Source organism: Salarias fasciatus, chromosome 16 (assembly GCF_902148845.1).
Source record: "Salarias fasciatus chromosome 16, fSalaFa1.1, whole genome shotgun sequence".
NCBI lineage: Eukaryota > Metazoa > Chordata > Actinopteri > Blenniiformes > Blenniidae > Salarias > Salarias fasciatus.
The window spans coordinates 24501421-24528179 of NC_043760.1; the positions used below are offsets into that span (position 1 = coordinate 24501421).

Here is a 26759-nt window from a genome sequence, read left to right on the forward strand (position 1 = left end):
TCAGAGGTGACAGCAAAGTGTTACTGTACTCAAGTTTTATTCTTTCTTTTTCAGCTTTTAAAAATGTTTTAAACATCACTCATTTGCACATTAATGCACTTAGTGATATTTAAAAAGATCATTCAGCAAATTTAAATAATCTTGAAGGCACATTATTTCTCTAGGAGTTCATTAAAAGAGTGACAACATCAAAAGACTTCATTACAGGATGTGAAAGCATCTTCTCTGCAGATACAGTATGCCTTCCATTCTAACCCAGCGTGCTGGGCTGCACGGTGGTGTAGCGGTTAGCACTGTTTCCAAATGGAGAGAATAGAGGGGCTCTCTGTGTCGGGATTGCATGTTCTCCCTGTGCATGCGTGGCTTTTCTCTAGTTTCCTCCCACAGTACAAAAGGATCCATTGGTGACTTTAAGAGACCTGTAGATGAGAAAGTGTGTGTTTGTGTGTGTGTGTGTGTGTGTTTTGTCCTGAGGAGACCTCTTCAGCACCCTACGACCCTACGATGGATAAAACTGTATCAAAGACGGAGGAATGGATAAACTGCCACACTGAATCCTTTCATTTATTTTACAGTGTTGAAGCCAAAGTTCTTTATAAACAGAGCCTGATAATTAACACCTGCATCTACAGCAAAGCAATGTGCAATTAACCAGATGCTAAAAATACAGTGATCTCACAGCATCTCATGCCGCTTCACAATGAAAGACAGCCGTGTATACAGTATACATACGTGGAAGGCTAATCCCACTGGGTCTAGGTGGTTCTGCTGCTCTTCCTCTTTTTATGAATCATGCCATTTACTATAAGTGAGTAAAGCAGAATGTCATACACTCCTGTTTCCCACCATGAACCGAAGGTTTTCAGTCTCAATGGTTTGTTTTGAAGTTTGTACGAATCTCCACTGACAAGTGAACTGAAAATAACTCAGAAACAAGTCAAACTGTACAGTAAAACCATCATCAGTTCAGCTCGACATACACAACATCTGCATGGCATTTGGCTTCAGCCTCAAAGGTTCTTCTGAAGACTAAAATTCAACTGATATATAATTTATTAAAAGTAAAAAAAAAAAAAAGCTTGTGAATTTCCAGGAGCAGCTGGTCACTGTAGTCACAAATGCAAATGGTAGAGTATCTGCTGCGCGCTGTTTGAAGTGGGAGATTAATCCACATTTGGTGCCGTAATGGGTATTAACAGCAGTGCGATGCACTGTGCATGTACACCATCCAAAAGACGGGCTTGTTTATTATCATGAAGAATCGAGTCAGCCACTGGAACGATGAGGTCCAGTCCAGTGTTTTTAAGAAATCTAAGATTAAAATACATTCTTTTAAAAAAAAAAAAAAAAAGTGCGAATAGACAAAACAATCAGAATTTGGTGACATTAATAAGACTTGCTCTGTGGGATTTTTTTTTTTTTTTTTTGCAGTCATCATGTTTGATGACAGAAAAATACAGAAAATGACCTGATTTCTCCCTCACAGTCCTTTGTTGCAGAAGAATTCCCAATCATGTAATAAATTAAACCTTGAGGATGAAGAGCGGCAGCGAGGTGTGCTATTGTCCGCTCGCTTCTTTGCTTTCCTTTCTCCCTCAGCCATATATTTTTTTGCTCTTTTCGCCCTGTCCCCCCTGCTTCCTGTCATGAGCTATATATTACTTCATTGTGTTTTTCTCCTTCCTTTCTGTCTCTCTTCCTCTGCCTCTTCGCTATTACCCTGCGCTGGCTTCTCTTTCTTGGTCGTTCTGTCTGTTCCTTCAGTCCAAAGTGAAAGTGAGGGTTTCATGGCTAGCTGACCCGTGATGTGAGACCGGAGCTCTCATCCTGAGGAGATTTGTGAATAAAACCTCTGGTTCTTCCTTCTACTGATACATATACAGTGTATGCTCAGTCTCCTCGATCTATTAATTAAATGTATTCTGAGAAGCACAGTTTGAATGTGCTGCAGGGCTTAACTGAAAACCATATAGTTAAACAAGCCTAATTATTATGATTTTCATTGATTTATCTTTCTCAATTCCTTCGGAACAAGCTGCCGTTTGCTCTTCTGCATGGGGTTTATACACTGATAAACAAGTAGCCTCTAATGTATCGCAGCTCACACAGCACGGTGTGCAATGATCCAAAAACCTTTAAACTTGTGCTTTTTTTTTTTTTTTCCCATCAGAAATTAAATCCACTCAACCGACCTGAATGTACAGTATGATGTTTACCCGCTGTAAAAAGTAATTGGCTGGCTCAGATGGACAAACAGGAAAGACTGTTTACAGAGAATAATTATTTTCACAAACAGCAGCACAAGTCGATGGGATAATGGTGTGTGCGCAGGCTTAAAGCCGTCGTGTTTGCAGACACTCGAGGTATTTCTTACAATATTCATTGCCTATTTTGTTTTCTTTTTTTTTTTTTTTTTCCTGAGAAGGCAGCTGAGTGTGCGGACGGGCAGAGCATGACTTCTGTAACTTTCCGTGTGCATGGTAACAGCGCGGCTCTGGCGTGGCGTCTCTGAGCAGGGAACAGAAATGTGAGCGAGCCGCGCTCCGACCAGTGGCTTCCAGACGCCCTTGCCTATTCTCAGATCAAAAGCTGACGTGTCACTGGCTTTGAAGCCGCAGTCACACTCCTGGCAACAGCACAATGTCAGCGGCCTGCGCTCTTATCTGGCCATGGGATGATGCCTCTGTGTGCCTTTCATTAAATAAAAAAAAAAAGAGGTGGTCAGACGATCTAACTTTAAGTCCAGTAAACACACGCAGCGTTCAGCTGCTCCGTCAGCCGAGTCAATCTGCCCGTCTCCCTTCCTCAAATGTAAAACACGCCGCCGCCTCATTTAATTAACAATTAGTCTTTCTTTCAAGAGCGGATCTGTCGTCGCTGTTTGACACGGAGCGTGTCCCTCTGCTTCCAGTCGGAGCTAAATTAGTGCATGTTCAATCTAATCATAGACTCGACAGCAGGTCTTACCACTAAACCCACAAGGGCAGACAACTCCTCGATCAACTTATTTTCCCTGGCAACTGCTCCCCCTGTCTGTGTTAAAATAGTTTTTTCATTTGATATGAATGCAGTATTCTTCCTGCATCTCAATTACAGAGGTCAGGGAGTCAGTCCGGCTCATACCGGGAGCCCCGGCCACGCCGCAAGCCTCTCTCCCTGACCAGTGGCCACTTTGAGGACGGACCGAATAGTTTCTCACAAGGAGAGGAAAGGCCGCAGTGAGAATAACTCTGCCTCTTCATCACATTCTCCACTGAGTTATATTGTTGACTGAGTCAGTTCTAAAAACTAATGCGCTCTCCGGCGGCGGCGCTGCCAACAAATCAACAGCAACAGTGTCGAGTGTCGGGGGGGGGGGGTTTGCTGAGGCCCCGTGGGTGCATGTCCCCCGACATGGTTATTAAATCTGGTGTCTTACATGTCATAAAGTCTTCCCCATTGGTTCAGGTCAGCCCAAACACCGCAAGTTCTCTCAACCAAGACCCGCCATCTGGCTTTAAAGCACTTTTAGCATATTAAAACCTCATGCAGCAGAAATAACATTGGCTCGCCCAAAGCGTGCAGAGCGAATAACCTTTGCGATTATGTTCCGGGGTAGCAGTTGTCTCCACTTTGTCATGTCCTTTTTGTCCTTGTCTGGAAACATTCACCTCAAAAGTGACTGCCGGTGTCGCTTCGAGCAGGTAACTACCAGAGTGCATATATTCAATCAATATCCATCAAGAGAGGGCACAAACAAAATGTTCTCCTTTCGTGAGTTCACAACAGACAAGCAGAAAACACACCAGTCACCTATTTTACACACAGATGGAATTTGTTAAACAAGTCAAATCAGCCTAATCGTGTAAAATGTGGTTTGTCAAGATAAAGCAGCCGCGGTCTGCTGCTCTGCTGTTTTGCCACATGTGTGCATGATAAATCCATTTTTAGCAACATCCAGCCGCTTCCTCAACAACTTCTCGTTTTCCTCGATTACGACTGATTATGTCCTCGAATAAAATGTGTCACAGCAAAAATATTCCGAGGCGAGTTTACGCGGACAAGTCTCCACGAGGGCAATGTATCTTTCTCATATCTCCTGGTGACAGCCCTGTCAGACTAATCATGCCATTTCCTCACAAAATAACAAAAAACTGGCTGTTATTTTGCTTTTTTTTGTGACTTTGCAGTTGTTGTGTGATCCATCTCAATGGTCGATCTGACAGAAACTGGAAGAGATACTGTTAAAGCAATAAGCGAAGCTAATGAATATTTATCACGTCTTCAGTGCAGCACCTGAAAATCTTATGGCTTCAATAAAGAAACATGCTGAATGTCGTAATTGCTTGATTGCTTTACGCCGACTTTGCCGTTTGTTGCAGCTCGTGTACGCTGTCAAAAGCAGATTTGGTTTCATAATACAGTGAGGGAAAGTTGAAGTGAATCTAAATGCTTCGTTTTCCCCAGAAGCGGAAATGTATTTTCAACTTCGACAATTTTCATGGGTGCTGTACGTGAAAAAAAAAAAAAAAAAATCACGGCTTTAATTTAATCAGACACTGAATCTCTACACACCTTCAAAAAAGAAAAAACCTTAAAAAAAAAAAAAAAAACTAAAAATGTGGGCTGCATAATTGAAAACTGAGATCTGTTTTTTTTTTCATCATCCTCATCTGATTTATTGTTTTACAAAAGGAAAATGCATTAAAATGTGAAGAAAAAACAGCAGTTGATCAACTGTTTTAATCTTCCGAAATGGTTTCCTCGCTTCTGGTGGTTTCAGTCACTTCTAAAATGATGCTTCATATGTCTCGTGTAGGTATTCTTAATACCTGGCTGCATTTTCATATTATAAATCCTTCTAAATGGCAAACAGCTGCGTATGGATGGATCCCAAGTTGCATTAACATACTGTCAACCAACAGGAGGTTCGGCAGGTCATATTTAGTAGCCTATTTTACATGTTATTGCCTCGAACCATTCCCTCATTCCCCTGGTTACGACTCGGTTAGGTAAAAAGGTTCATCATGGCGAGCAAAATTTATCACGCTATGATCCCGTGGCGAGAAAAAAAAAAAAAAATGACAGAATATTGATGAAACAGTGGTGAGTTTGTGCATGTGATTCGCCCCGGGCTACGACAGGAGAAGTTTGAAAAAGGGAGATGATTAAAGGGAAGCTATGCTCTGTGGAGAACAGAGCAATCATTGGCAAGCCTGCTTTCCCCCCGCTGCCCTCGCTCCCCAGAGAGGCAGGCAGCCTACAGTGTAATGGGGCCAATGCGCCTCATTAATGTATTGACACGTATGAAAAGTAGTAGAGCCTGTATGGCACCAACATTAGTCCACAAGAGACAATGAGATATATGTGTGACAAGAGTAACATGAAATGCTTTTGATTGTATTTAAACAACTGGCTGACTTGTCCTGATCGTTTTTATTGAAAAATCACACATTTGTTTTTAATTAAAAAGCATAATATGCTGTAGAGGTCATAGAAGCAAGATGGGGCATTGGGGGGAGTTCGGAGATGCCATGGGAGAGGGACTTCTGGTTGGCCTCAAAGAGGTTCTGGGCACCATCCAGTGGCTCAGGAAGGGTTTGGAGGGCTGTATATAAAGCTGTGCTCAGCAAGAGGACATCCTCTGAATGATGATATCCCTGAAGGTGGAAGAAGCACTTTGAGGATCTCCTGAACCCAGTGGCCATGCCTTCCTTCTCAAGGGATCTCAAGTACAGTACTTTTGGAGAGGCAGACCAGGGCGGTAGTCTTCATTTCTAAAAGGAGGACCAGAGAGTGTGTGCTAGTCATCGGGGTCTCACACTCCTCAGCCTCCCTGGGAAAGTCTACATGGGGCTACTGGAAAGGAGACCCAGATAGTCTAACTTCAGATACAGGAGGAATCATGTGGATTCCATCGTGGCAACGGAACAAGGGACCATGGGAGTTTGCGAATCCAGTCTATGTTTTTTTAGTAGACCTGGTGAAGCCCGATGGCAGTGACCCCTGAGATGTTTTGTGGGAGGTGCTTAGGGAGTATGGAGCACCGGGACCTGTCTTTGAGAACTGCATCTGTACACTCGGCATTAATACAGGCTGCTGGACAGGCTGCTGCAGTAATGCAGTCACTGGACTGGACAGCTGTGGTGAAGAGGAAGCTGAGTGGTAATGCCAAGCTCTCCATTTACCGGTCATTCTACTTCTCCACCCTCACTTATGGTCATGAACTTTGGGCCATGACTGAAACAATGGATCAGGAATCCAAGCGGCCGAAATTAGTTCTTTCCTCACTCTTTGTGACAGAGTGAGCAGCTCAGGCATTCGGGGGACTGAAAGTAGAGCCAACACTTCTCCACATGGAGAAGAGCCAGTTGAGGTGGTTTGGGCATCTGACGAGGATGCCCCCCTGGTCGCCTCCCATTGACCGGCCATGCACGGCCGTAGGAAGGCTCCGGTCTGCCCGGGACTCGCTGTAGAGTGGCTTGGGGCCCTCCAGAGGGCTCGAGGAAAAGTTTCAGGGGACAGAGATGTCTGGGCTTCTTTGTCCTCTGAACTGCCACACTGACCCCATGTGCCCTAAGTGGTAAAGATGGATGAATGATATACTGCTCTAAAAACAGCATTGTTGTAATTTTAGATGTGCTCCATCTCTCTGGCTATTTATAATGAGCACATTGCTGTAAGCTACATCAGAAATCCAACCGTGTTTGTGCCGCTTTTGTTCTTGCCATGCCGATAGCTGAATGTAAAGAGGCTGTGATGTGACGAGTTATATGCATTCATTTATGACTATCTACAAACTTCAGTACGCACAAATGGATTGTAATGTTGGGGAGATTAATAGCATGGAACACATACATAAGGCCCAGGAGCAAAAAACAACACTGCCAGAGGGAAGAGATCCACTGACTAAATGCACCGATACATATAAACATGATCAACAATCTCATCACTTTATTTAGTGTTAATATAAATAACATACTGATGAATCAATTGGTAAGAATTCAATCGACAGACAGAAAAGTTACTGTGTAAGCGCAGCTCTGAGGTCAAGTCAAGGTCAAGTTTATTTATATAGCACATTTAAAACACAGTAGCCACTGCCCAAAGTGCTGCACAAATTTTAAAAAAGCATTAAAATATAACATACAAGAAGGAAAGAAAGGAAAAGAAAGAAAAAAGTATTTAAAAATAGATGAATAAATAAAAATAAATGTAAGGCACACTGTCTGGTTCAGGTTGTGTTGAAGGCCAATGTGAAAAGATGGGTTTTAAGCTGTGATTTAAAAGTTTCAATCGAGGGGGCAGACCTGATGTTCAGAGGGAGACGGTTCCAAAGCTGTGGTCCCGCAACTGCAAAGGCTCTGTCGCCTCTGCTCTTACACCTGGAGCGAGGGCATACGAGAAGTCGCTGGTCACACGGCCTCAGAGCTCTGGCAGGTGTATACAAAGATAACATTTCTGTCAAATACGAGGGCGCTAGGCCATTTAAAGATTTAAAAACAAGCAGCAAGATTTTAAATTGAACTCTGAAACAGACAGGGAGCCAATGAAGAGGCTGCAGCACAGGAGTGATATGCTCAACACGCCTCGCCCCTGACAGGAGGCGGGCAGCTGCGTTCTGGACCAGCTGTAACCGACGCAGAGAGCGAGCAGCCAGACCAATATACAGTGAGTTACAATAATCCAAACGTGATGTGATAAACACGTGGATTAGTCTTTCTAACTGGTCGGAAGGCAAGTAAGATTTAACTTTAGATATCAGACGTAGCTGGAAACACAAAGCAGCAGATCACAGCGACGCCTGGAACAAGGCTGACGTCAAAGCTACCTTGTTAGCATTAGCACAAAAGCCATACTTAGTTAAACACTGGCACACGGAAGGTTGAGGAAATTATAGGGTCGACCAGTAGTCTAGCAGTCAGACTGTCAGATCGCACTTTTTTTTTCTCCAAGCATTTCCAGATTTTTCATGTCAGGTTTTGTAAAGCAAGAAAAACTCATCAAAACTTTCTGACGCTGCTCCTTTGCTCTGAAACAAATGAGAAAATGTGGAGTAGTGTTAATTTCTAGGTTCAATATCTCTGTTTTACTGCTGTGGTCACACTGAGATTAGCGTGCGATGTGTTTTGATGCAGAGCGCTTTTGAAATTGACTTTCCAAAAAATCTGCACATTGCTTACAAAAGCTCTCATTCAGATGTTAAAGATATTGACTTCAGTGGATGTGATCAAAACAGAGGCGTGTCTGCTCGGCTGCTCACTTTCTCGGGTGTCTCCACTGCACCTCGCGCCATACGCTTGGATAATTTTTAGGCCAGATGCCGTTCCTGCCACAAACAAGGTTTCAGTCCCAGTTGCCCACAAGGTTGAGACTTAAGCTGATGCACCACCAGGAGGCGCTTTAACTAGATGAGGTTAAACTGAAGGTTTGACCAGGACTTCTCTCAGAATGGGAGGCCACACAGATAAAACAAAACACTTTCAACAGAGGAAATTTAATACACGAGTACAGCGCTCCATCTTGAATACAGGCTTGAACTCTCTGCACTGGAGTTAATGTGACCCTCAGATAAAAGACCAACAACTGGGTGTCGATCCTGCTGCCACCATCCTGGATCCATGCACAGCATCCCAAAATATCACAAAGATCACTAAAGCTCTTTGCCAGTGAAAAGAGCTGCCAGGTACTTGTTTGTTTTAAATGATTTTTTTTTCAACTGCGAGATGCTGTTTAAAACAAGGAATGCAGCAGGATTGCTTTAAAACCACAAACAATGTGCACACAGTCCCACACTGACCACACAGCATGATGATTATTCCCAACGTTTCCAATGATCCATTAAAATATATATATTGGGCTTCATGCCTTATTTAAAGCTTGGATTTAATTTTACTCTTTGTTTTTTTGAATTCTGGCCTTTTAACTCATTCCAGTTTAGATACCATGACCAGATTTTGCAAACCAGTAACCCAAAGACAGTCATGGTTCATTTTTATCAAACTGAAGCACAGGCTAAGAGACCAGTATGTTGCCATGTGATATTTAGGAAAAAGATTATAAACTGACCTTTGAGTTTGAGGTTTTTTTTTGGAACATATAATGTTCCCACACGCTGTTCTGCTCCGTGGCTCTGATCAGGATGCCCAATATATCTTAATACTGCGGGGGTAATAGGGCATTGTTTTGTTCTGTCAGCTGTAACTGCTGTTGCTTTAGTAAGCCCTTTACTTCAGATCTACCCTTGAACTTTTTAATTGAACAACAGTTTCAAAAGAACTGATTCTATTTATAACAAAACACTGAAAATACAGTGTCTGACATGTCTTTATCATACAGAATACATTCATTTTGGGCAGTCAGTTTACTGTGAATATGATGTAGTTAACCTGAATTCACTTTAAAAAAGAGACAACCCCCCCCCCCAATTTTCCTCCTGAACAGAATCGTTTGATGAGCTGATTCATCGCCTTGTTGTGAAAAGAAAGAAAAATGCAACGCAACTTTTCCAACATGTAAAACTCCAACATCTGCAAGCAAGGTAAAGTAATTTTTAATGGGCAGCTTATCTAATGTTTCAGACACACGAATGCCCTAAGATTAAAATGACTCAATAGCTCAGAAATACATCATTCGGGAGCAATTTTATTAGTTCTATGTCTGAGTCATACATATTCAGCCTGCACACCGTGTGCAAGGCGGCGAGCAGGAAGCCACAACTCTCTATCCATAACATTACTACTGCTGCTTTGTGCAGACAACAGTAAACTGTGGATGAGACGCAGACTGCGGTTGTTGCACCTTTGGGCATAATACGGCATGTGCAGCGTCTTTATGTCACGATCAGATCCAGGTCACAAAGCTTTAGGGTCCTATCTGATTAAAACCATAATGCTTTAACAGCCTGACATGTGTCCCTCTGTGATAAGCTTCTTTATATGTTTATCACACACTATTTAATTGCATAAAGAGATGGCTGCATAAATAAATATGACTTTCCTTATGCTCCTTCTGCGTCAGCAACTAAATTCTATCTCTTTGAGAGGTGAGAGTTTTTAATCAAGCATTCAGAGACACACTCACAGCCACAATTTTGTCTGCTCTCTGTTATCACCACATTACACAATTACGAGTGCTACTTCCCAAACTGGTCTACTTTGCTCGACGTGATGATTTGCAGTTGCTGATCATTTGAAATGTTCAACCCAGACTATGCAACAATACGGCCTGTGCCTCAGAGGAAGAGACCTACACACCCACACAAAGTGGCCTTTTGAAAAACCTTTATTTAGATTTAATAAGACTGACCGGCCGTTTCAAGATACGCCGGGCTCTCGCACAGCTGCATGCACACAGAATGGGACTAACTGAATGAGGGTGGCAGCTTTAAGCCAGAGCTTTGTGCTTTACTTTCTTTCTGCAGATTGTTGTTGTCGGTGTGGGAGTCCAACTCATAACTGAACGCACAAAGTGAGTAAATTCAATCAAATTAATGCCTGATTAACACTTTCAGTGTATAGCAGTTTTGATGCAAAGATCAACATGTAGCAATTAAAGCAAACATCTGAAATCAGTTAGATTTTAGATAAGTAACAAAGGAAATACGAGTTTTTCTTGTGTGTCAGAAATGTGGATTCAGAGAAACAGATTAACACTTTGGTGATGGCAATATAATACGGGATGATCAATAAATTACCAAAAGATACAAATCTTCGCGAAAAAGATCTTTAACTCTTCTTATATGATGATGATGCTGATGATGCATTGAATTACAGGCGTCACGTGCATCAGATCATATCAACAAAAAAAGGCTTAACTATTTTAATTAAATGTAATGTTCAATATTACCAATGGATGTTCAAGTAAAGTCATCAGGATATTATAGAATCAATTATTTTACATCAAATCCCTACAGGTAACCTACACAGTATATATCATGAAGATAGATTTTTCCACACAGCTACTCATTAAGTGAAAGGTTACGCGAGTAACTGCGACAATTAATCAGGATATTGAGTTTAAGTCACAGGATTTGGCTCTACTGTGTCACATGCTCACCAGGGTGTGCAAAGGAAAAAAAAAGTCAAATTAAAAAAAATAAAAAATAAAAAATCATGGAAAATCCCAGTTTGAGAATTCCCAGGATTCAACCTTTTCCCACAGCTACTCCACCCAGTACCCTCGGTCAGACGTTTGACAAGAAGCAAACCTAACACCGAGCTTAAAACTGCCATTTTAAAGACCTGTGGTCACACCGTATAAGTAAATAATGCCTCGGCATGTCGGAGCTTGTGAATCACTCATACTGTTGTTTGAAAATGAGAACGTGCGGTCCCGCTGCTGAACAAAGACGCGCATGTACACCGCTGCTGTTAAGGTTCAGGCCACTGTTGAATATCTGCATGCGGTGCAGAGCCGCAGCTTGTTGTATTTGTAAGCACACCAGAATATCATGCTTGGAAATGAAATTTACTTTCTGTTTTTGCTCACAAACAGTAAACACAGCTGTCTCCCTCCGAGTGCGCCGTCTTGATTATGTCAACTTTGGTTAAGTTCTTGTTTTACTCTTTTGTTTTCTGACTAAACAGCAAACATCACTCGTGGTATGACTGATGGCGTGCGGCACGCAGAGTTTGTTTGAAAAGAGAACGGATGATGAAGTACTAAACAATATCACAGTTTTGGACTGTGTGATGACTTTCATGCAAAAACATAATTATCTTGGCCTGAAACTTCTCTACTGTTAATACTTTTCAATATAATTACTTGTGCTTTACATACACATACATTCATACAATGACATACGCAGATGAGACATGAATGTACGCTGTATAAGTCATAAGTTTCCAAAAAAGTATTAGAATGGAGCTTTAACTAAACCATGTACAAACCATCAGCCCAACACAGTCACACACTCCTACAGTCGCCAATTAACGGCACATTGGAAAAAAACAAACAAACAAAAAAACAGATTACTGGAAAAACCCAGATAGTCACAGTGAGAACATGCAAACTCCCCACAGAAAGACCCGGCCCAGCTGTAGCGCCAACCACAGCGTGAAACATCACTATAAAAAAAGAAATGTCCCTTACATGGGGATTCCCTGTGAGGACAAAAGTCCCCATTATGAGTGTGAGAAGGTAAAACTTTAGACCTCATAATAGCAGTGAACAGTACTTTGACCAGGTGGTGCGGATCTACATTTATCTTGAAAAAGGAAAAAAAAAAATGACAGGCTTTAATGTTGTAATTTTAGAAAATGCTTCTGTGAGCGCACCAGCCCTAACCCAGGCAATTGTTAAAATTTACGGTCAACCAGCTCCCTCGAGCTTCATGCCACATATGCACTCCGCGCCTGTTTATTTTTGTGTGGTCTCTGAAAAAAACAGTATCAGCTATGCTAGAATCCGAGGAATCTCCGTAATTGCATGGCTCGGGCAGAAGTCCGTAGATACAACAACTCAAAGAATGGCGCTGTGGATAGGCCCACTTTACTCCCATTACGCTGTATCCAAAACAAAAATGCCTCAGTGGCTTGACATGTTCTTGGACTGCAGCGATATAATGCCAGGGTCAAGATTTTTGGAAAGGAGTGGCCGTGTTTTCTTGACGACTGACTTTGCAAACCACACGTGGATGTTTTACTCGGTGTTTCCAGAGTCCATGCAGGGAACGGTTATGCTTTTAAAGCGACAGTTAAGAGTATTACTAATGTAGTAACTGTAAAGAGAAGCACATCGTCCATAATCAGGACATGATGAAGCGACATCAACGTCTCAAACTGACACCACACGAAGAAATCGCTTTACAGATTGTTGGTAACTCAGAAAAAAATGATCTGAATCTTGCTGAAAGGCCGTTTTTCCCTCAGTCATTCACTTATTCACACTCCTCATGTTGATCAGAGTTATGGAAGGCTGGCACCCACACACTGGCTGAAAGCAAAGAGAGGCCTTGGACAGACCGCTGATCTATCACGGAGCCAACCAACACAGGCAATCACACAGTTACACCTAAGAGCTATTTATTGACCTGCATGCTTCTGCGGTAGGTAAGTGGAGCTCCTCGAGAAAACAAAATCACAAATATGGGCAGAACTGAAAGTCAAGTGAAAACCTTCCCCGCCGCCGGGCAGCTATTCTCAGCATTGATCTACCATGCTGCCACCTCTTCTCTGAGAGAGGGCTGGCCAGGAGGACGATGGAGATTGCCTCTTTCTTAACGGTTTTACACTTACTGAGTGTAAGTAGGGGGAGATAAGAAGTCATCCGATGTTGCGAAGAGAGGAACCGCCGTCCGGGATTTCCTATTAAATCTCACTCCACCCAAAAATGAGTTTTACTTATTTTATTTTCACTTTGAGTCATATCATTATGAGCCCCTGCCTAACATTGCGTAGGTCCTCCTTTTTGCTTCCCAGACACAACAAACTGTGATATTCCTTTGCACTATGCCGTGTATATATTTGTTTTTAGATCCAGAGTTAAATTCTGCAGTAATCTGAGCTTCAGCAGCTCGTCTGTTGGATCGAGCCAGCCTTCCTTCTCACATCCATCAATGGGCCTTGGCCACCAATGACGCTGCTGTCACTTTAGTTTTTTCTACCTTGGCCCATCCTTGATAGTTATTGATGACTAATTCCCATTTGATCTAAAATAAATGTTTATTCAATGTTGAAAAGGGAACAGGTTCAGAAAAAAAAAAAGACATTTTTTCATAATTAATGGTAAGGTATTTGTAACACTGTCCCTGAAAAGGTTGTATTTTAAAAGGCTGTTAAAATCTTTAACTAACATACTGAATTCTAAACGCTGGCTAACTATTTAAGGCATCCTGAACTTAATACTCACCGTGCTCCATCGGCTTCCTGAAGCCTTTACCTATCAGGGCTGTGATTGTGGTGATTATTATCTTTTTATGCTGTATTTTTCTATCAGGTGATCAGGTTAAACGTTAGATGAGCCGACTCGGACCACACATGGGCCTCTGTCGCATTCACCCATCCAGTCATTCACACACTCACACACCAACGCTGACATGCAAAATGCTGGCACACACTGTGAACAAATTCAATGTTTCGCCAAGAATGGGATTGGGGATACGGGAGATGGGGATCGAATGGTAAACAATGGGATTGAAAGACTTTTAACGCTCTACTATGTATATTAAAATATTACCAGTTCAGCACAGCGTCATTCCATTTTCCCTCTTTAAGGTGCATTACTGCCAATGTAATCGGAGATAAAAGATGTGAAGAGCATCAATAAAACATGTGTTGCTTTTAGCCCCCTCCCCCTCCTCCCTTTGGGGATTTATTCTGGCCCGCAAGCCAGAAAATGCCTATTGACTGGTGATCCGACAGGTTTTTAAAATAGTTTGCTGTATCTATGCGAGAGAAAATGCTGACAATGTGAGACGGAGTTAATTACAGATCTACAAACTAAATCTATACCATAATGTTTCTACAATTCTGTTTGTATTTGGCATATATATTCATAATTCATCATCATTATGTGCACAGAAAAAGTTACTACTGAACTACAGGTTTTTGAAGGGGAAAAAAAATGTGACACTGAGATTAGAAGAATACTTTTTAGTGGATTCCATAAATTGCTTTGAAAAAAAACAAAAATATAAGCCACACTGTATTTTCTCTTTTCCCTGAAATGACCTGAGGCAAAAACACATTGTTAAATAAAGAATGAAACAAACTTTTAATATTTTAGTAAAAAAAAAAAAAAAAAAGAAAAAGAAAAAGAAAAAACAGCATATGCACATAATTGAACTGGCATACAACTTTCTTTGTAAATCTATCTGAATTAGTCAAACGGCAACAACTATAGTCTAATGACAGTTATTAGTTTTTATAAATACACGAATAACTCAATCATGATGTCCAAATTTACTCAAAAAATTAAATTCAATTAGTATTCAAATCTTTAGATACTTCACAAACACAGAACTTTGCAAAGCCCCGTACGAAGATAGACCAGCGCTGTTCCTGAGCAAAAAGTCATGGATCAAAGGTTTAATTTTTGACAAATATTGCTCCCTACAGGCTCTTTTCTACAGTCAAGTCGCGCCGCGCTCTCATTGTTGTGCCATCGTGCTGCACAGATAAAATGTAAACCATGTATTACACAAGGGAGACAAAAAAGCCCAATAAAACTGCACTAAATTGAACTGCACAAAACTTGTTACAAATGTCAAATTAAAAGCCCCACTTCTTATCTTTAATGCGCCTCTGAGTCTGACAGTCTGTTGTGCCTTTATCCCCTCTTTGGACTTTAAAATCTCCATTTCTCTGCGAGCTTTGAGGGTGTGTGCTCTGACAGAATGTCAGGCAATTAAACAGTCATGGCTCATTGAGCTGGAGGTGGGCCCGCTCCTCCAGGCTCCTCTGCAGGCAGGGGCGAAGAAACCAACACAGGCACTCCCCGCCATCCCCCTCGCTCATTTCTGTGACTCGCAAAACTTAGCAGTAAATCCACGGCGCCCAGTTATTATCAAAGGACGCTTTAAACCACTGTCAACTTTCGCAAGGCCGAGCGGTGTCACTGTCACGGGTAATCATCCCGAGCCGCGATGTAAATGGAGGGGGACGGGCGGTGTTTGTGGGACAACAGTAGACGTGCACCCCCGCAAAAGCAAGCCAGCCATGTCCGTCCCCGCCGCGGGATGAACACATAAACGCCGTCACAGTAATGATGCGACCAGATCGCTGCCGGATAAGACGAGCACTTTCACACCCATTTCAGGGAAGAGCTCCAGTCATGTTGCTTTGCTGCAGCTCAGCATTGACATTCAGGTGTGCCGCTCTGCCAGATAGTTACCACTGGCGGAAATCAATGTTTCAATTTCTGCATTTTCTTATGAGAATTTAAAAAAAAAAAAAGGTCTGAAGTTTTCACTTAGGAAATAAAGTATTCATCTGTCTTCTTGAAAGTTCTGATTACCTGAATTGCTTCAGACTTTAATGTCTGGCATCAGGATTTGATTTTCTGCAGGTGTTTTTCTTTTATTTGTGGTTGTTATGAATGTGGATAAAAAGTAAAACATTTCAGCAAAGAAAAAATAAAATTGCTATGCACTAAAAGTACATATAGATGTATATGTATAAAAAAGTAACAATGAATAATTATTGATTTTCATTACTATGCAACTCTGCTGGGTTGGTTTGAACTCCGTGACCATCAGTTCACTGCTTCGTACAGTAACCTTTGTTTATTATTGCTTTACATTTTTACATATAACATCTAAAAAAAACCAGAAGCTGGCTCTGAAACTGCCTGCAGGCAAATTGTGACACTGAAAAGCGATGATTAAACAACAAAACTTTTTCTTTATTTTTACAACTTATTAATATAACACATTAGAAGTTTTTTGACATACCAATCTCAGCACACATCACTTCATGCGTCATCGGTTTTCCCATCTTGTAAACTAACAATATCTGACTTAAGGCTGAGGGGAGGTGGGTGTCCCACCGCCGGCTGAATATCGGCAAAAGGAAAGTACACAACATGCAAACTCCCCATAGAGAGACCCACGCCCTGAAATGAAGCCGAGTATTCTTACTGTGGGTCTACTCTGTGTGTGTGTGTGTGTGTGTGTGTGTGTTATGTGTTTTGTGATTGTATGGGTGGCTATGACAGCTTCATGATCAGGATGCAATAAGCAGCGTGGAACAGATACAGATACAGACCCCCCCCACCCTCCGTCTTCCCCTTTTGCTGAATTACAGCCACCACATTATTCCTCTCCCTCACAGCGATTAAAGCACCTTCACCAGCAGACTGGACAAAAAATAAAAAATAAAAAAAACACATCAAATAAAACTCATTACATTAACTTCAGTTAAATTTCAAGTGAGGCCGAGCTGTCTCTTCTCACACATTCAGGTGAAATACTCACACAATCGACTCGAAAATAGTACATTTTGGCTTTGTTGCTGTACTTTTCAAAATGTTATCATAAAAAAAAAAATCCATAAGCAATAAATTTGTTGATGCGTGCCAGTTAGAGGCTTTTTACTCTGAATGTGAAATGAACTGGTGTTCCTGTCGTTTATTACCGTTTTTCTTTTTTGTTTTGTTTTATTTGGTGTTGATCACATCATTGCATTCATTATAAAAACTGTTTGGGGGATTTCATTCACTGCGTAATCACAAAAGGACAAACTGCAGTGAACAGACTCATATTTTAGTTTACAGATTCGTCGGTTTATTGCTGCTGTTAAAGTACTAAGAAGCCGCGCTCAACGGTTTCCGAGTCATTTCGCCGGTGAAGGTGAGCAACGCAGCGCTTGTGCTCAAATTAAACATTGTGTCAAGCAGGATGGGAGACAAAATGTCAACAGCTGTTAAGCGCCCATAATAAAAAATAATAGACGGTGTGAAGGATGCTATTAAAAGCAATCAGGTTATTTCACAGCCGAGACGGTAAAGGCCTCCTGACAAGATGTTTTCATTGCCACTAATTAATGAGAGATACTTATAATTGTGCTTCTTCTTTGCGTGATGAGCATTTTCAGTAATTTTGACCTTTTTATTTGTCGTAGCACTTAAAGACGGGCAGTGTCCCTTCATTCAGGAAAACGACGAATTACAGGGGCAATCCGGGAGATGAGGGGAGGTGAAGACGAGCCGCAGCTGAAGGAGGAACAATCAGATGTAATTTACACTGCTCATCCAGTGAGGTTGGTCTTTAATACAGGCAGATGCTGCACTGCATCACAGTTTGGCAGATCTACACACTTGTCAGGCAAACACAGCTGCCGTTTGTTGATTTATTAAAAAAAAAAAAAAAAAAAAAAAAAATTGGGGAGTAATTATAGGATTTATTAATAGCAATTAACTTGTATTTCCTACTGAAAATCTGGAGGTTTTTGTCTTTTCTTTAAACATAAGTGAGAAACTATCGTTTTAAAAGGAGTGGGAGTATTGTTTTTATATTTATTAAACAAAAAAAAAAAAGAGAACTTATTCAGAAAGTTCAATTTTAATCATCTACAATGACTGAAACCGAAGTTGCTGATTCTGACATTCATATGGGAAAATCTAAATATATATGGATTCACTTATATAGTGCTTCATTCAAAGCTTCGGCAGTACGAAGAGCTTTACGTTTGAGTTTCATTTGCTAACCACTGCAATGACACACCGGTAGTGATGGCTGCCATGTACGGCGTCCATCCTCCACGAGGAGCACTTCGGGGTTCAACAGCTCGTTCAAGGACGGTTCGACACATGCGCAAGATAAGATGTGGAATCGAACCTTGCAACCAAAAGAGGTCCCACTCTACCAACTCAGCCACGGCCGCCCAGTACGCAAATATCTGATAATTAGCACATCTAGTATTACAAATCCTCTTAAAAATCTAATCTACAAGTTACTCAACATATTATGTAGTTATTGCACTGATTGGTTGTTCAGCACCAGCAGTGTGTTTAAAAAAAAAAAAAATAGTAAAAAAAACATTCATAAAGTGTCCAGGGCCTTGAGATTCCACTTTCCAATTAAGTGCTGAAGTAAGATTGCCACAGAATTGGTAAAACACCACAGGATGTGGGCCTTGGTTGCATCTAAGCACTAAACAAAAGAGGCAATTGCCTGACTGCAAAAGAAAACCCAAAAAAGGAACAAGGGCATCTGCAGGCCACTGTTTACTGCTAGGACGAGTTTTATACCCAATAATAAAAGGAAAATACACCTTATAATTATTCAAAAAAACAACATTCATAAAGCTCTTCCAAATAGAACCAAGATTTTTTTTTTTTGCATATGTAAAAAAACACAGACGTTGCAGAAGACGTTGCATAAAGTTGACCATGTCGAAGGTTTGTGCACACACATGCACGCACGCACACACACAAACAAGAGAGCACTTGCAGCATCTGTCAATCAGATGAAATTCAAAAAAAAAAATAAAATGTTTGGCTCGGAGAAATCCAGGGTGCTTTGTGCAGACCAGGAGAGGACTGCTGAAAAAAACCGGAGTATGGCAGGAAGTAAACACCAGCGGAGCGGCGGAGACGCGACAATATGGATGAAAAAGCTGATGACAAGCCGAAAGAGCTGCGGCTGGAAAACATGACAGTCCCATCGGTGCAAGGCTTTTTGATCTTAAGTAAAGTCAATACTTAAACCAGGCCAAGTAAGACGCCTCGTAGCGTTGTGATGGGAAGATAGAGCAGCGAACAGAGAGGCGCTGAACAGAGAGATGCTCGATCGCGTTTTTAGTTGTATTACAAGACTGTTTTGAGTCACAAAGTACAAATTCATCTGCATTGTTTTCACATCAAGTAAGGAGCTATTCGCAGTGAAAGATACTGCCCACCATTTGTTCAGGATTAAACAGCCTACAGACAAAGTCAGTGACAACTAAATAACCAAGGGGAACTTTAACGGCAATGATTTCAGTGAGAGAATTAAAAACGAAAAACCAAGGAAAGGAGAAAATATTGATGAAAATATACCTCAAACACTGTTAAGTGATGAGGTTCATCGAATGCAAGCAGGACAGAGCCAAAAGACGCACCAGGTGTTGCTTTGTTTTTTACTTTCCTTTGTGTTGCACCTATTACAGAAATGTCATCATTTGCAGCTTCCTCTGTTGAGATCAGCTTGACCTCCTCAGGCATGTTAATAATAGAATTTCCTGCTGGAGTAAGAGGGTTAAGGTATATTACATTAAAATAAATAACATAATCTTCCCGGTAGGCTGCAGTTTGCAGGATGCTGTAAGCGAGCAGATTTCCCCTGTTTTTATTATTATTATTTTTTTTTTCCAACAGTCTGGAGCCTGCAGATCACTGTACCACGATAACAGATGCTGTCTGCCGCACCGCTCCGACGCCTCCTCACAGCTCTCCTCTCCGTCAGCTCTGACGGAGCAGGTCATTTGCTGATTGGCTGGAGTCCTCAAGGAGTTGACTCTATTAGCCGCGGAAATGAGGGCCCTGGATGGTGGATGTGTCTCGAATAAATATGGCGGCTGACCACGGTTTACGCCGGGTATTAGCGAAGGAATCCTGACCGGCTGAGGACGCCGGGGCTCGGCTTGAAAAAAAAACGCTTGGCAATAACAATTCCCGCGCCACAATTATCAAGGTCTGAAGACGTCACGAGGGAGAGTTCTTGAGAAATCACAGGAAACGTTTCAGTGAGAGTGTGTGACATTGAATCCCCAGCGAGATGAAAATGAGACGATGACTCTTGGCACATCAGGTGCTGCCTGCCTCTGGGGGTTTACAGGTCGCGGAACTCGCAAACTCGCAACCTCCGATACTCTGGGAAAACTGTCTCATGCACCTCTATCCACATCGCATTTAAACATCATTTTTCTTTCATGTTATGAAATAAAACGGCACCAGACAACAGTCCCATCGATAACATAAAATGTTGAACCTTACGCTGTGTTGCATCGCATTCCAAACAATCCTCTGGTTTGCAGCATGAAGGCAAGGAAACAGAAAATCTTAATTAATTCAGTGTAGGTGGAAGAAATCATTGATGGACACACAAAGCTAAAAAGGCAGCTGCTGTGTATAAGACATCAAAAATGCATCGGGAATGAATGAGGCTGCGCAGAGCCATAATTAGTATTGAATAAAACAAATAGCTCATTTGTTGATGTGGGATTTCAAGAGCCAGATGGCAAAAAAACGACTGCTTTTCAAATTATGTACCCATTAACTAAATAACCTATTATTAACAGACACAAAGCACCGAGATGTTTGTTTTTTTACACGGTTTAAACACTGTGGGTGAGGCTGTCATTCTTTTGGACTGATTTAATAATTCAGTGCCTTTCAAGAGTCAATGGTGCAAAGTACAATTTATTCGATTCCTCCAGCCATAAATACCAGAAGAGCGGCGGCGCAGTTTGGAAAGATTCACTTTGAATAGGGCTGGAGGGGGGGGAAGGGCATGGCGGCTGCAAAGGTAATCCGTGATGAGAACTGTCTCTCACCTGAATTGGACTGTCAGCCTCACGCTAACCTTTACCCTGATGCAGCATTTTGGGTTTCAAGGTTGTTTGAGAGGGAAATCCATGTATCAAGATCCCCATTGAGCAAACATACAGATAATCTAGACAGAAAATAAAGGTGTGCTTTGGAACAACAATTGATATGGTCAAGCTCGCAAAATCCATCCATCCCCTTTCATCCGTCTCTTTTCTGTTTGCCAAGTACACGGAGATGAGAAGGGCACCGAGCACAGCGCGCCGCACCTTGCACTGCCCTCATGGGGTAAAGCTGTTGATTCGTTAACAAACACAAATCGATAGAGGGGGGCCTGAATGGAGGACAAGTACAAAGAATTAATTTCCGGCTCCAGGGGCTTACGATGGCAAATCACCAGCTTTAATCAACAGTGTCAAGTCAGAAAGACAAACGATGTTTACAGCCGAGCCGCGTCTCGCCTGAAAACAGCAGCATTGGGCTTCGTTTCCTCACCAGTCGGTCCAGGCTGGTGCCAGCCGCAGTGGTGGGCCGCTCCTCCGGGCTGTAGGGCCTGAAGCGGGCGTTGTATACGTCCGAAACGCCGCGAGCAGACCTCGTGATTCCTGCGGGTTTCGGCTGGCCGCAACCTTGAAAAACCTGCAATTACAGAAAAAACACGGGCACCCAGCTGTCAGCGGTCTGAATGACTCTGGACGCGGAAAATAGGGGAACGTGCTGTTTTGTTAAGGTTTTTGTGAATCACTCGCCCCGCGGCGCTGGTGTGACGGCGCCCTTACGTCAAGCAGAGGTAACCACCTCGATAGGTGATTCAACCAGGAGCTGTGACCAACGCTATTTAGGACGGCGGCGTTCAGTTTTTACTGGGTTTTTGGGGAAAACACCACATATACTTAAACCATAAACAAGACTGCATCTGTTCCATGGGAAAGCCAACTAAGCATTTAGTTCCGAACGGGAACTGGCATACAAATCTGCGGAGGCAGAAAGATATTCCTCACAACCACCTACCGTCTCTTTTTTTTTTTCTTCCTGTCTGCAATTTTGTGGGCAGACGGGGGGGGGAAAAAAAATGCAGTAAAACACAGGAAACACATTAACTACTGTTAGTTGAACTAAGATTATCTGACCAAATTGAAACGTATAATTCAAATACAAGGCCTAAACTAAGACATAATTAGAACATTTTGTGCTGCACACCTTAGACACACAGCTCAGACAGACTTCCACCAAGATCCGTCCGCATTTTGTCAAAAAAGTTGAATTCCCACAAACCTGCGCGCAACTTTTATTCTTTGTGATAAATACTGTAATTGACGTACCCTGTAGGAGACCTGTGCACTGTTATCTTGCATATTCATGATGGCCTCTGAAATCTTGACATCAATGGGCTCCATGACAGATTCGATGTTGAAAGGACCCTCCAGCCGCTGCGCCACCAGCAGCATGGCGTCTGTCAAACACACGGGGGGAAAAAAAGGTGTGAGAGGGTGGAGGAGGAGATGCAAACACACACAAACACACACAGAAGGAAAAAAAAATATACAGCAGCGTGTCTTCTATTGTAACAGAAAAATAAAGTCAACAAATAAAAACACATTTCATTGTCACCACTTGTTGAGTTTGCATGTTCTTCCCCTCAATCCATAATTTCTAAGATTGACAAACATCCATGAATTGTTCAATAATAAGGGCATTTAAAAAGAATCAATAGTTAGTGCGTTATCCTCTAAGGTCACACAGTGATTAGCACACACTGCTCTCCTTCGTCACCGGCTTCCTCCTCCCGATCCAACACTCATGAAGCATGAATGCTTCTTGAGGCAAATTCAATTTTTATGTAGATCAAGTCAATCAAGCCAACAGAATTTTGTTATGCCGCACACAGCCGAGAGCTGATGACTCATTGATTTAATACTTCTTTTGAAAGCCAAGCATTTTCTTTACATGCGCTGCGGGAAAAGGTCAACGGCTCATTAATATTTCGTGGACACAAGCCAGGAGGCCTTGTTGAACACGAGACACTCTGCATTACCGTCTTCACTTATTTTCGTCACTTTCAATTAACACCTCTAATAGCTTTGAAAAAAAAAAAAAAAATCTTATATTCACGGTAATTAATATGTGCAACTGTGAGTGGTGCAATTTTCACTGCAGTTCAGACTAATTAGGCAACTGCTGTTGCCCTTTCCAGGCTAAGTGAGTGGAATGATGTTGCCACGGAAGAGAGCTGAAGTGTTGTCAACCCCACGGGGTTTTCATATTAATGTGCCACCATTTCCATAATGGTGGGCCTGAGTGGGAGCCGGACAAAACCAAAACCACTAATTCACCACCGTAAAAGTCTCCGATCCGGAGACGGGACTGAGGCAGTCTGTCACGACACTGTCCACAGACCTCCCAAGACACCAGCTCCCCAGCAGGCTGTCATAATGGCTCCGGCGTAACCTCGTAGCTAAATAAGGTCATCCTGACATTTGGATAGAGAAGAAAAATTACATCTTACAGAGCCGCCGCATCCTTCATGGTTTGTCTTATCTGCAAGCAAATCTAGAGGTAGCTGGTAAAAGAGAAAAAAAAAATCAAAGATAAGGAACTGTTAAAAACACATAAAAGCTATAAACTAGAGAAGGAATGGAGGCTAAAGGCACAAAAAAAGAAAACAAACTTGCGTCTGACAGAATCGACAAACAATCTAAATAAACATTTTGGTTCTTTGATAACAGAAATGTCCGGCTCTGTATTCATCCAGGACTCAAGATCACTAAAAGCTAAGAAACATTAGCTCGGCTCTGGTTCCATTTCCTTTTCAATTATGGCAAAGTCCGAGCCTTTGAAGAGCTTTTCTGTTTGTTTACCCAGCGAATTGCAAAAAGCCCGAGATGCTCGCTGCGATCTTATTACACAGATCAAGTCTCTACCAAACTGTTTCATACAGTTACATCTCCACTGCACCACTGTGCAACCATATGGCTTTTCTGTGGATCACAACATGTACAGGCAGAAAGATATGAAAAACTACATCAATATTTGTTTTCAGAATCAGCACTGTATTTGGCTACACATTTCTGACAAAGCTTTCTTTGTATATTCTATTTTTTTTTGACAATTTCACGTGGCGATACAGTAAAAATGTAAGGAGATTTTATCTGCTTGCAATTCCTTCAGGTAAATCTGCACAGTAAACAAGAAATATTTGAATCGTGAAGATTTAGGTCAACAAAGCCGACTGGAAACATATTTCATAATAGCAGGAAAGAAGCGCGCCTCCGACATCACCGACGACGGCAGTCTTCCTCAACAATGGGGATTTATCTGCAGCCTATCAGACCGCCTCAACAAACAGAGCGAGCGGCGAAGTTTGTCTTCATACGAAGTGGAGGGGAAGAAGAGAGAGAGAGAGAGAGAGAGAGAGAGAGCGCGGAAGGAGGAGAGGCGTCGCTGATTGGGCTGAGTGGGGCCGGGGTTTGGCTTTGTCCCAGAGGAAGACGGGCTCCGGCGCCGCATGTGCGGGGAAAAAAAAAAAAACTCTACCTACACCCAGAATTAATGACTCTCATTTATGAGGAGTGCATGAAGTCCGGTCCGCCGTGGCACGGCCGCCACCTCCCAGCCAAATTCTCACTGCGTCACTTTTGCAGCGTGGAGATAGGCCGGTGGCCAGCCAGAGGAAATCTTGTTATCGTCACGCCACAGCCATGCAGATAGAGGCATCTCTTTCTATTCTCAGCAGCGTTTTTTTTTTTTTTTTTCTCTTCTTTTTTAAAGCGAGTCTGACTCACTGGATACAGGCAAGGAAATGTAAAAGACACCAAGCCCTGAAAGGCATCAACCAAGCCTCTTGTGTCATACTACAAGGAAATCTTACAGTGTGTGAAACATGCTTTATTTGATGTGTTTTAAGGGAAAAAACAAAAAAAAAGAAAAGAAAAAGATAATACTGAAGGAGGTACTTCTACTCTTGGCTTTGCCTCTTTATCGAGATTGATGTCCACTTAAATTCAGGCTATGTCAGCCAGGAGCAACCTCCAGCAGACAAGGACAAATAAGGGAAGCGAACAGGCCCATCTATAGCGCTTTGCCTGTGAAGAGTTCCCCGGGATGAAAAATGGCTCTGGTACAATTCAGATTCTGTAAAGCATAGCTCATCTGTGGTTCAGTCAACCAACTAATAGTGCTATGAAATGGTAGAAAAATGGAAGGAGGGGGAAAAAAAAAAAATGCATGTTGCCTCCTTGGTCACATTTTTTGTCCTGCTCAAAACAGAAGACCTTGAGCGTGCACGTACGGGCACAGATAACACACAAACACATTTGAAACTTTAAAATGAGCGCCAACGGTGAAACGGAGAAATTCCACTCAGGCAGTCAAGAGTGAATTCCTCCTATTTCACCGTGAAAGCTTTTTCAAAATATTATTCTCTTCTCATTGAAAATCTCACAATTGCTACGTGGCCAGCGCTGAAGCTTGAGGTGTTTTTATTACCTTGAGGCAAGGAAATGGTGAATTTATATTAACAGAATAATCTGCAGCAACACAAATTACAAACGCCATACATTGCCTTTTAATAAATTGCACAATAATGTTTTCCAAAGGCCTGATGTACAGTCACGTTAAAGTGTAGCTTGTTCAGGAATCGAGTCATTAGAGACTGAAAAATCTCACTTTCTGAATTAAAAACATGTTCCTTAATGATTTGAACATCCCTGGAGTCATCCCGCTGCTCCTGACTGTGTCAACAGGAGATGCGGACTGGATTAATTCTCTCTGCTTTGAAATGTGCCTTTGATGCCGCCGTCTCTGAAAAGACCATTTGTATTGACCTTTTATGACGCCGTGACTTTATTTCGGAGCCAACATGAGGTAAAAACAAATTACCCCAAAGCCTGGGATCATTTAGCTGTGGCCAGAGCATCAGACATTCAAATCGTCCAGACTAGTAAATTCACCTTTTTCCTTCATTTTCTGGTGATCATTCATGTGAAAGGTTAAAACAGAAAAGAAGAACTTTGGTTATATCAGACATGATACATGTGTATGTCACACTAAACACTTTCTTAAAGTAATCAATCAGTTCAAACAACATGTTTTTAAACTTCATTTATTCTCAGTTTACATTTGGCGGCCCTTCACATTAACACACTCATTACCCAAAAACTTTCAGATTCAAAAACGGTCACTGACCCTCGGTTTCAATTGTTTTCGATCAGGTTTAAAAATCCTAATTTATGCATTATTTTCATTAAATAAATGCAAATTGATCATCATCAGCCATGTTTGCATGTTGTGTTCAGCTAAGAGGCCAAAATAAGAGTCAGACAAAACACAAACCGCTCTCCGAACCTCAGTATCGGACTGTCATCGTCACACATTAGCGCGCCAACGTGCCTCGACTTCCGAGGCTAACAGCGCCTCCAGACTCTCCGTCTTGTTTAAAAATAAAGCCTGAAGTGTTCATCCTTGTTCTTTTTTCCATTATTACTCAGAAAATTTGCAAATGGGAGATGTCGGCACTGTAAACAGTGAGCAAGACACGTAATGTAGAAAGCCACACACTGGAGCGGCGCTGACAGAAAGGATACTAAGCAGCGTAATCCAATAAAGGGACTTTCACTATGAGATCATGTAACTAATGGGGTTGGAGATGTCATGGTATTTTATTCGAGGGCTGTTGACAAGGCTCTTTAAACCATTTTACCCGCAAATATGTTGAAGAAGCCGCTCGGATGCCGGCCCCCCCGGTCAGCGTCCCTGTTTGCACTTTATAAAAGCTTCCTATTACAGGACACATTACAGCCACAAAGCTGGGATGA

General features: G+C 42.0%; 1 protein-coding gene across 1 annotated transcript in view; it reads right to left on the reverse strand.

Moving 5' to 3' along the window:
• gpc6b (glypican 6b) overlaps positions 1-26759 on the reverse strand; it is an 82996-nt gene that overhangs the window by 9049 nt on the left and 47188 nt on the right. The window contains exons 5-6 of the mRNA XM_030112100.1: positions 22269-22399; positions 21442-21585 (exon numbers count right to left, since the gene is read on the reverse strand). Coding sequence (XP_029967960.1) covers positions 21442-21585; positions 22269-22399 — 275 coding nt within the window. The remainder of the gene's footprint in view (positions 1-21441; positions 21586-22268; positions 22400-26759) is intronic.